The 11907-nt window shown below is 38.0% G+C and overlaps 1 protein-coding gene across 1 annotated transcript; it reads left to right on the top strand.

Moving 5' to 3' along the window:
- The first annotated feature begins 3556 nt into the window (after positions 1 to 3556).
- Positions 3557 to 9396, top strand: LOC121460868 (submaxillary gland androgen-regulated protein 3A-like). The gene is made up of 3 exons (XM_041671524.1): positions 3557 to 3642; positions 4825 to 4891; positions 8754 to 9396. Exons 2-3 carry the CDS (start codon positions 4838 to 4840, stop codon positions 9222 to 9224), a joined length of 525 nt encoding a protein of 174 aa, XP_041527458.1. The 5' UTR covers positions 3557 to 3642; positions 4825 to 4837; the 3' UTR covers positions 9225 to 9396.
- The last annotated feature ends 2511 nt before the right edge of the window (positions 9397 to 11907 follow it).

The raw sequence follows: 11907 nt of genomic DNA, 5'->3' as shown, positions 1-11907 counted from the left end.
TTAAGTACTGTACCACAGGAAAACAGAGCAACAGATAGTAAATATCAAATGTCACTGTATTGTTGGTCTAAGTCTGCTAATTTAAGTATATTAGGAAAATACTGTCACCTACTACATAAGTATCTATTCTAGCAATAACATGACTCTCCTGACCCTTGAATTTCCTGTGACAAAAGACAGCAGCTCTATGAAAGTATTCTTCTAAAAAAATATTGGTCCAACCTTTGAAAGCCATGAATTAACTAAATATTAGCTTGAGTGATCATTGTGTCTTAGTAGCCACATGCTTCTGTTTGTTTGGGCTGCTCTAAAACTTTTCCTCCCACAACTCTATGAGAAATCAGCTGTCTTGACAGTTAATCCTCCTCTCTTTAGAAGCAGTGATCCATTACAATGCACATCACACCTGACTTAAAGCACTTGCCTAATAAATCTTAGCATCCAAATAGATATTGATCCTGCAACAGACTGAATTGTCAGAGGAAAGATGATTGGGTGTTAACTCTAGCACAGAATCATCCCCAGTGGTGTCAGACCTGTCCCTGCTCAGCAACAAATAAGAATGAAGGTTTTCAAAACAGTAATGGGACTTTCTTTACTTTCTTACATTGCTACAATATTTTGGAAGACACTGACACTCCATCAACACAAACACAGAAAGCGATCATTTATAGCCATCATTAAATCACACATGTTCATACAAAATCTGTGAATCCCAAACAATTATTCAGTTCTAAGGAATCACATTCAATGTAACTACAACTACTCTGTGTTTTATACCCACTATGTAATCCATACATACTGAATCAAAGAAGAAATAAGGACTATAGGGAGAAGGAAATAAACTCAATGACAGGTTTTCAGAAGAGACTGAGGCACAGTGAGAAAATATATAAGATTCACAAAACCCAGATAATACATGTTAACCCCAGGCTTTAAAGGAAAATAATTTTTCCTGACTATAAGTTCACTTGATATCTGCAAGATACTGTACTGTTACTAGATATATGACACTTATTTCTGTTAGCAGGAGACATGGAGCATGTAGGGGTTCCAACACTGAAGTAAGCAGACGTATCAAAGCATGGAATAACCGAAATTACACATTTTTTAAGTAAAAATACTTCTTAAAATTTCCCTGTAAGTAAAAAATTCATTTCATCATATTTTTATTAAATTCCTCACATTAAAATGGAAAATATCACATAAACTTTTAAACACAACTTGTTGTAGCTTTTCCTTAAAATATTTCCATACAAGTGCCTTTTAAAGAATTCAAAATGAAAAAAAAAAGAATTTAAACAAGGAGGAGGAGAAGATCTCCCAAGACAGAGGAAATAAAACGTACTGTTCTCTAGAGACAAGGGAGAAACTGGATTAACAGAATTAAGCAGGAAAGGGGATGGAAGAGAAGAAGAAAGTAGGGAATGTGAGGAGGAATGACTAATGAAAGAACATTTTAAACCCATATGGAAACCTACCAGTGTAGAAGCTTCCTAAAATGCATCACATATGAAAGCAATCTGAATGGAGTCATCAAATAATAAGAAAGACAATGTTCAACTGGAGATCTTGTGCTGTCAAGTAAAACCTCCAGGGCTAGGATTGGTTCCATCTTTCGGGGGACTTCCGGAAACTGCCAAATCTCACAGGCTATTTCCAAGGCTACTGGTTACTCTCCACAACCTGATGACGGGGCCCTGTTGCTGGAAGAAAACATTTCAATGTGTTATCAAAAACCTAGAATTCAAACTGGGGCCTAACTAGAAGCTCCAGCCCTATGGACTAGTTTTCAGAACATTGGGAGATACTTTGTGGACTGCTAGGGAAAAAATAAAGTAGCAATCAGTGTCTCCTAGCCACAAACAGTGGAATCTGTAACAGAAACTTGTCTGCAAGATATATTGGTGTCATTGTGGCACAAATATTATAGGGGAGTAACCAAACACTTTCCAACTGGTTTTAAGGCACATGGTGCTGTGGGAACTCCTTCAGCCAATGGCCTTGGGATGCTGGCCCACTTTGGGCATAGTCTCGGCTACTATATATGCAGATGTAGGGGCGTGTGCGAGCCCCTTGGCTGCTGAATTCAGTTCCAGATCATTAAATGCAACCCATATCTGACACTGATAAAATGGTCATGAACCTGAGATTACATAGGTCATGGTCCTAGGGGAAAATCTACTAATATTATTCCTAATGACATACTGATGTACCAACGACCAGGGCCTCACTCAGACCTCATCAGAGAAGCTCCATCTTTCAATAGATTTAAACTAAAACAGAGACACACAACTGGACAATGTGCGAAGAATGAGAGACTTTGGAGCACTCAGTCCTAAGAGGTGATCTTCATCAGAGCACTCCCATCAAGGCTTAGAAATCCATACAGCAGAGACCGTAAGAGTCAGAGGGGATTGATGACTCCAGGAAAGCAGAGCCTTCCAGATAGGACAGACCCGATACACACATGAGCTCAGGCAACACAAGCAAGGCTTGTGCAGGTTCAAGCCTGATGATGTCCATGCACTGAGAAGAGAAGTAGACATGGGCTCCCATCCCTAACCAAGAAGCTATCTGCAATTAATACATGATGGGAAAAGAAAAATCAGTTTTCTCCAATGATGTCTCACTGGGTATATGAGCCACACTTCAGGGAAGCCCCAGTCCCCAGAAGTAAATTGACAACAGAAAACTAACTTAAAGGCTTTTTGTCTTACTTAGCTTTATTTGGTTTTTTGTTTTGTTTTGTGTTTTTCTTTTCATCTGATAGGTCTTTTGTTTGTTTATTTTGACAATATTACAGTTTGGGTTTTTTGGGGGGTGGGGGGTGGGGGGATCTTATTTTCATTGTTGTTTTGATCATTTGGTTGTTTGCTTTAAAAAGAAAGAACATAAAGTCGAGGGACTAGAGAGGTAGGGAGAATATTGGAAGAATTGAGGGAGGAGGAAAAACAAGGAAAAGAGAATTTAAATATCTAAGGATAAACATATGCAAGAGAGATAAAATATAAAATTTAAGAATTTTTTAGTGCGTGTGTGTGTATGTATGTATGTGTGTGTACGTGTGTATGTATGTATGTGTGTGTGTATGTATGTGTGTGTATGTGTGTATGTATGTGTGTGTATGTGTGTATATGTATGTATGTGTGTGTATGTGTGTGTGTATACACATGCAACATCTATTCAAAAGTGATTTTTAATTCTCATCCTAATTTTTAAGGGGAAATAGAAATTACAACGAGATTAATACATAATAAAACATGATCAGAATAAACAATTCCTTTCTTTTTCTTAAAATAGAGAGTGTGCACCACAGGTCCCACTTTCTTGTCCTGAAACTAAAGTACATTGTGACTCACTGCACAGCTCCTGAGTCAGTCTCACACACTGAGAAACAGAGTGGATTTGGAAGGGAAAAGAACACAGAACCACACTGCCAAACTGGCACGGATGCTTCCTGTCTGTAAAGCATCAACTGAGATGTTGTTTCAACTTCCACTGTGTTTCTTCTACTGCCAATGAAATTACACTACAACATATATAAGAGCTGGGAGTCTGGGCCTTTGTCCTTCATCTTCAATTGCTTGGGAACAACCTCCTGGACGTCAGACTAATCAGCTAGGAAGAAAATTCTCCAAGGTAGGCAACTGGAACTAAGCCCTTTAACATGACATTAAATTTTGTCCAGCTATAGAGATAGCAATATAATGTGCTGCTTCTAGTATCTTCTTTTCTCATCACTGCAGAAATAAGTGCCTGCAAGAAATCGTAAGTCATAAATAGTATTATGTTTTGAAAATTTTTGCAAGTAACGGAAAATTATTCATGTTGATCTGTTGGAACAGTGAGTCCACCAAAGTCCACAATTCCCTTCCTTGTCTCTGTACATTATGGATCTTTGTCATTCATGACGGTCTACTCTTATATGTACTCTGAAATAGAATGGGATAACACATATATTTCCAATTAATTTAGTTGTTTTATAAGCTTCACATAAAATGTATATTAAGAAAAACCAAAGTGCTGCATATGCTCATAGTATCTTGTGAAAATTTGTTCCTAAGTTGCTTTCAAGGTTTCAAGTTTCAGCTGCCATATTTACACTATTAACAGAGTTGACTGTGGAAGTTGACGGGTCCCTGTGTGCAGTGGTATTATGAAGGCAGGACTCAAACAAACTGGCTCTGGATATTTATCACAAACTGTAAGAATTAAAAATAAAATAGAGTTAAAGAATGAACTTTCTTCTATTCTACAATATGTTCCATATTGATGGAACATAGTCAGATGTTAAAAAGCAGATTTGAAACATTTATTAAGGACAAGATGACTTTGCAGAGTGGTAAAGCTAGTCTGTATATTAAGTGATGCTTTGATATTTGGTAGCATCTAACAGAAAGACTTCTTCCTTATCTACTAGGTGAAATAAGAAATTAAATATGATCAAGTTAAAGTGGTAATGTATCAAACACAAGCCTACAGAAGCCTGTAATTATAAAACAAAACATGTAAATGAAAATCTTCATTTCGATATAATTACTGCTAAGGCAAAAGCTTTACTTTGGAAAGCTTCTGTTTTTCAGAGTCTTCATTAACAAATTTCTGGATTCTTCCCAGCATCAGCTCACAAGGCAAATGTGAAAATTAGCTGCATTATTACACAGTCAAAAGTTATGAGCTGACCATACTACTGTACTAATACTGAGCCCAAGATAAGGGTAGGAAGATATATTGCACATACACCATGTTTTGAGGTAATTCATGAATAATGTCATTTTGTTTTTAGAAGTAACGCTAATCAGCCATTGTGCTTACTTTCAGGAGCTGTCAAAAAATGAAGTCTCTGTATTTGTTCTTGGGCCTTTGGGTTCTTGGAGCATGTTTCCTGGTAAGTATCTTTAATTCCTACTATGTACCTTCATATTCTCATTTTAACTTTTATATCAGACTTTTTTACATTATTTATCTACCTTTCTTAAAATATATGAGCTGGGCATTACTGGTGAGATGCTACTCTAGTACTTTAAATTCTACTTTTAAATTCTGGTTTAATTTGGTAGTCACTTAAGGCTGCCATATTGGGTCCTCAGATAGATAACCTTATACAGATTTATTACAGATAAATCCCATGTGTTCCCATACTCCAGCAACTGCACAGGTAGCTCTCCTTGGCCAACTCTTAAAGCTGACCTTCAACATATTCATGTCCTCAGAATATAAGAGAAAACTGAGCTATTATTTAAAGACTCACGTTTGGATTACCTAAACAATCTTTTCCTAATAAAACTAATTTAGCGACCGTTCCAATCCTACCAGCAGTTTAGTGCAGTAGCATGCATTTGATAAGTTCATGAGTTACATGAAAATGAAGATTTTTAATAATTGCTGCCCTCAATTAGAAAGATATAATCTTTTCATAAGAGCAGAGAAACAGCCAAACATCTTATTTATTACTTGTCCTTTTCAGTTGTTTGTGTATATTACCTCATTTAACACTCAAAGATAATGTGGCAAAGGGGCTGTGATTAACCAGATTAAGCTATGAGCTTATATCCAAGGGATCTGTGTTTTTGCTGTATTGTTCTTGAACCATCAATGAAAGAGATTATCTCCAAGTTCAGGTTCCATAACAGTATAGTTTTTCTTCCTAGGACAATCTTTTCATCATTTTTAAACCCTCTAACTTAAAACACAAATGAAATTGGAGCTAACCATTGTGCGTGGATTAAAACATTAGGAAAATGACAGATACGTCCAAGAAAGTTTATCACTACATAATATTCATATTGATATCAGGATGTCCTGAGGAGACACGGGAATTTTCTTTAATTGCATCAACTATAAAAATAATGTGTTGTATTTTCACACACTTAGAATTTATTCCTTGGCAATTAAAAGTGAAATCCTGAACTTGCTCCCAGACTAACCAGTCTATGAAATGGAACCCCGTGTAATCTAATGTCTGCCATGATTCAATGAACTGCAAAAAGCACAGAGAGCAGTGATCGCATAGATGTGTCTTAAGACAATATATTTTATTATTAACTGCAATAAAAGAGTTATACTGGCATGTTGGGGCAGGAGCCAAACAGAAACATGAGGGGGAGAACAAAGGGAGTGGATTTGGCCAATCTGACTGTCCTTTAGTACGGAGTTGCATTGAACTAAGGAGGTAAGAGTAAAAGTCAACAGTGTAGATGCTTTAGCACAAGCTTTTCAAGGTAGAGAATGATGTGAAGCAATGTTCATTTTCTGTAGAATGTCTTTAACCTCTGCACACTTTAGTTAAGGGAGACCAAAAAACAGAATGATGTGTTCACATGAGAAACTTAAAATGATACAGAAGAGATGAGAGATGTTGAGAACTGAGCTAACAAAATCCAGGGGACAGGTACAAAGCTAGGAGGAGGTTATTAGACGATTGGAAATAGGTGGTGGTCGTTTTTCCAATGAACTCTGCTAATAATTAATTGAAGTGACATACCATAACAGTCAGTAAAAGAAAAGAGACCAAGTCCCTGGGAAAACAATGAGAAAGTTGTCCTCTCATGCCATTAGTGACTTTAATGGCTGCATAGCCTAGACAGGGGAGGGAGTTCATTTTTACCTGCTGCAGTCTCTTGGGGAAGTAAGAGGCACTGCATCTCCAGGAAATACGGAGACTCGTGATGAGGTAGAAAACTGAGAAAAAGGAAGCTGGTGTCAACTTGAATAGTATAAGCCTCTAGAAAGCTAGAGAGGGCAGACCAAAGAAACTTGAGGATAACAAGGCAGTGCTGGAGATCATGAATCTCTGCCATACACTGCCTATGACATCGTCTACATTGTTCATGAAATTGAACTTGAGGAGACAGTTTTTTCTTGGGGTATGCCTAAAATTTAGAATAGTGAGGGTAGTGTGTCAGGTGAACAAATGAGAGTAAGACCTGAACAGATACACAAATGAATCTGTAACCTAGCAAACCATCAACTCTAAGCAATCTTGACTTAGAATCAGCACCGTGGAACTAGGAGCACACACTTACCCTCTGGTTGGTATGGCTCTTGTGTTTTGTAGTCTTCTGACCTCATTCCGTGACTGCCTTCACAGTGAAGCAATTCTTAACCTTTCATCTACCTAAAACTTAAGCACGCCAACTTCTTAATGCATTTGTTTCCTGCGATACTTCTCAGCTATTTGTATGGTTAATGATGTTATACTTTATGAAAACATTGCTAAACTGGGTTCTATCATAGCAAATAATAGCACAGACTTTTCAAAACTTGCTGTACCAAGGCAAGCACTGTCTAGACATTCTCTTTAATTGCTATATAAAATTGCTCACAGTAAATTACTTTATGAAAAGGGCCTTAGACATGACTAACAACATCGCACAATTGATCTGGCAGACTCTAGAACGTGGAAATATTTAAGAATGTCATTTTCCAAAGGTGGAAGCAGAGTTGTTGTTTCAAACAGGCTATAGAATAACACAGTCTGTACATGACTGAGGCGGAACTTCAACCACAGCTTTTACACTACAGAGACTACTAGTCTTCTTCTCTTTGGCCTTCTTTGAACACCTTGTAGCTACCCATTCTATAGAGTCACATTAAACATATCTGTACCTCCCACCAAGGCTAAACTAACAAATGTCGAAAAGTACAAACTCTATAACATGTTTTACAGATTATTGAAATTAAAACCTCAAGCAACCCTAAATCCTTTATCAGACAGATATTTGCCAAAATTATATGCCAACTACTTTCGTTTGGGATTGATTTCAGTAACCAGGTCTACTAACATCAAAGCTTAAGTATTTTGTTCATGGTATTTTCTTTCCCTTCATTAACATCTAATCTTTCCTCAAAGACCTGTATGCGCAGAACAAAGAGGGACACATTTTATTTGACTGACTTGCAGAATTTTTGGTTTAGAAACACTCAATTGTTGTGTAATAAATAACCACAAACTAAACTTTAAAACCTGTTTATCATAGCATTGTCTACACATAGCTCAGTTGTGCTCTCTTCTCAAGTGCCACGCCAGGCAGGAGAGAAGCTCTGAATGTGTGCCCCATTCTTCATCTCAAGGTATCCTTCTCACAGTTCAGAGAATGCAGTCCCTTTACTGCAGTATTGAATGGGCTCGACTTTGTTTATTAATGTTTTTATTAACATAAAGTAAGCAGGTCTTCTTGCGGGATGTTCATATTCTATTTGGATGGATCTTCCCACACATGTCTCCACCACGCAGCTCCCTACTCCCCCTTTCTCACACTGGACTCTTTTTATCAATATTAATCCTACTTTTTCATATAATAAAATATGAAAATTTTATAAAAATGAATGGAGCTAGTAAACGTAGGAAAAAACAAGAACCCATGCTCAGAAAAACAAATACCATATATTCTTTCTTAGATCCTAGCCTCCAACTCTTAAATACATGTATTGGAGAGGGGTAAATATGGATACAGACCAGGACCTAGAAAACGGCCATGAGCCAGAGGCCTCTCTGATCTATTATAGCCTAATTCCCATATGATTCTTGCCAGTACAGAGAACCTTTATTATAAATCAATTTGCCTCTGCCTCCAGCATTATAGAACTTTTTTTAGAAGAACATAGATGATAAAATCAGGCAGCAAATGTCTTTGGAGAGTGGGAATTTTCGGAGCCATGTTAAAAATTCTACCCACCACAGAAAGTGTACTTTCTGATAACTCTCTGAAATACCTAGTTTAAAACTGCTTGATTCCTTTCTCCCACAGACTGGTGAGTGTCACAGAGGCCATAGAGGACGATATGATCCTAGAGGACCACCACCTCCTCCTCCCTTCGGCCCAGGATTTGCCGGACCACCCCCTCCTCCTCCCTTTGTTCCAGCTGCCCGACCACCCCCTCCTCCTCCCTTTGGCCCAGGATTTGCCGGACCACCCCCTCCTCCTCCCTTTGTTCCAGCTGCCCGACCACCCCCTCCTCCTCCCTTTGGCCCAGGATTTGCCCGACCACCCCCACCTCCTCCCTTTGGTCCAGGAGCTGCTGGACCACCCCCTCCTCCTCCCTTTGGTCCAGGAACTGCCCGACCACCCCCTCCTCCCCCCTCTGGTACTAATCCACCTTCCGTAACAGGCACTATACAAACCGCAACTCCAATTGTTCCTACTATCACTGTAACTCCTATCCCAATACCAGAAAATACATCTAGTGCCAATATCTCCCTACCTACTCCTATTGCCTAAAATTTCACTAATGATTTACTGAATTTGTGGCAAAGATTAAATGCCCTCTGGCAGTTAGGTTGAGATACCCCAAAGCACTGTAAAATTTTGGGATAAATAATCTTTAAAGGCTTAAGTCATAACCCCTTCCCAAGCATTATACAGAATGAAAATAAAGAGCTGAGCAACTTTACAAAGCATTTATTGTTGACATCAGAGCAATGACCATACGATATAAGGTGTTACTTGAATAAAAGTAATTTTCCAGAAACTTAACATTGTACGATGAGGCAAATTGATCACTGAGGGAATACAATACCTGAGCTTGTAACATGGAATCATAAAGATGGATAAATAGATAAGATGTGCTCTTGAGTATCATCAAATAGTTACAAATCACAGAATGTTGGAGGAGGGCCACTTGTTGGTTCCCAGCTGCCTGGCTAGCTTAGACCCGAAATAATCACACAGAAACTGTATTAATTAAATCACTGCTTGTCCCATTAGCTTCTTATTGAATAACTCTTACATCTGAATTTAACCCATTTCTATTAACCTGTATATGGCCACGTGGCTGTGGCTTACTGGGTAAATTTCCAGCTGGGCTTCATTGTGTCTCCCTCACTCCAACCTTCTTTCTTCCAGCATACAGCCTAGCTTTCCCCACCTAGTTCTGTCTTTCCCTGCTTAAAGCAGTTTTTTATTCATTAACCAATAAAAGCAACACATAGACTGAAGAACCTCCCACACCAACAGAACATGTTAGTATATATTAAAAGAATTTTTTCACACAGCATGTTGCTGAAAATTCCTTGGTATTAAACTATCATTATATTTGACCCCAGACAAAGTGAATGATTGGTTTTGACCCCAGCCTTTTATAAAAATATTCAAAAAATATATGTGTACTGAGAATTTCTCCTCTGCCATTATTTCTCCAATAACTCCATAACTACTATGCTCACACAGCACTGGCAATATCATGGGAATTATAACCAATCAAAAAAGATGTAATAGCTGGGCGGTGGTGGCGCATGCCTTTAATCCCAGCACTCGGGAGGCGGAGGCAGGCGGATCTCTGTGAGTTCGAGGCCAGTCTGGTCTACAAGAGCTAGTTCCAGGACAGGAACCAAAAGCTACGGAGAAACCCTGTCTCGAAAAATCCAAAAAAAAAAAAAGATGTAATATGTGCAGGATAACTACATAAGCCAAATGCAAATTGTAAATTATTTAAAATGGAGAAATTAAACATCCACAAATTATAGTGTGCATAAAGCCCCTATAACTAGTCCCCAAAGGTTGCCAAGGGACAATAGTACTTGTAACTGTGATGTCATACAAACTTTTAATTCTGAAGAAGCACTTTCCAAGAAAATGAAAATGAGATGGGAGTGTATTTTGGAATATTATTGATTTTTCTTGTGTTCTGTTTGTACTTTTTCTCTGAAAGCTACGCACATCTCTGAAGAGAAATTTGAATTATCTAAATAGAACTTCATGAATATCTAAAAGCTGTGGGGAAGCAAGTGAGCTAAAAAGTGTCCGGGAAGTCTAAAGCCACCCATTACTTGCCCCAGGATTCCTCTTCTTCAAGCAGGACACATTGTCCTTCACCCTTAGGTTCACATAGCAAATACCCCTCTCACCCTCCTTTTTTCTTTTGCCTCCTCTCCCCCCAACCACCCAAATAACCAACACTGCAAACCACCCTCTGAAATGTGGTAGTCCATGCTGCTCCCCTAACTATGGTTGCCATTACAACTGCTTCCACTGCTTCTGTCGGTAAGGATACAGATGCCCAATTCCATCATTCTCTCAAGACCCTTCATCCTTAAGCTTCTATCAAAACTTGGCAGCCTAGAACATCTCAGCTACCAAGAACGAAACTACCCCATTTAATTCAGGTGACATCACCCCATCTGCTTCAGATAACAGTACCCAACTTCTACAAAAGACAGTACTCCAACTGCTACAAGTGACAAAACCCCAACCGTAACAGATATCGCTTTCCCTGCTGCTACAAGTGACAGCATTCCAACAAGCACAGATTTTAGCTCTCCTGCTATGGCTGTCACACTATAGCCGATTAAGCCTCACAGCTAAGATGGTCAATATACCAGAGTGCAATAAGGCAAAGCAAATCATAATAAATAATAGTAACAATAAGAAGGTTTTAAAAGCATTTTACAGGTAGATGTGTGCATGCATACATACATGTGTATCACTATGTGTGCTTGTGTGACAAGAGCTTTACAGACGCAATCCATGAGAAGAATAAGAGACAGTTCATAGCTTTGTTATTTAAGGAAGAAGCTCATATTACCCTTTTATTTGGCAAATTCCAGTATTTGAAATTCACGGCCTCGTTTCCTTCATTAACTATTTTTACATAAATAATTGTATGTGCACACATAATTAAGGGTTATACAAACATATTCATCATTTATATTTTATATAACAATTATAATGTATAGAAAATATAATTGTATAAATCATTTGTTCTTTTGGGGGTCCATGGAAAGTTTATTACAGGGCCTCCTAACAATACCAAACTCAAGAGATATCCAGCACTTAAGACAGCATGCTATGTAACTATGACATATATGAGTATGTGTGTATTTTTGTGTGTGCTTTTCATATATATATATAGGTATATTTAACATATTTCTTAATATTTTAATAATATTAGTCAAATTAACATCTG

This window comes from Microtus oregoni, unplaced genomic scaffold (assembly GCF_018167655.1).
Source record: "Microtus oregoni isolate MIOR12 unplaced genomic scaffold, Mior012 000021F_ref0000039, whole genome shotgun sequence".
Lineage (NCBI taxonomy): Eukaryota > Metazoa > Chordata > Mammalia > Rodentia > Cricetidae > Microtus > Microtus oregoni.
Note: the sequence above shows the minus strand (reverse complement) of the source record. Positions and strands in the feature narration are given on the sequence as shown.

What these genes read in the sequence shown, in the direction of transcription:
- LOC121460868 (XM_041671524.1), top strand. Translation starts at nt 4,838, where the DNA reads ATGAAGTCTCTGTATTTGTTCTTGGGCCTTTGGGTTCTTGGAGCATGT. An exon ending in TTCTTGGAGCATGTTTCCTG is followed by an intron (nt 4,892 to 8,753) that starts GTAAGTATCTTT and finishes TTTCTCCCACAG; the next exon opens with ACTGGTGAGTGTCACAGAGG.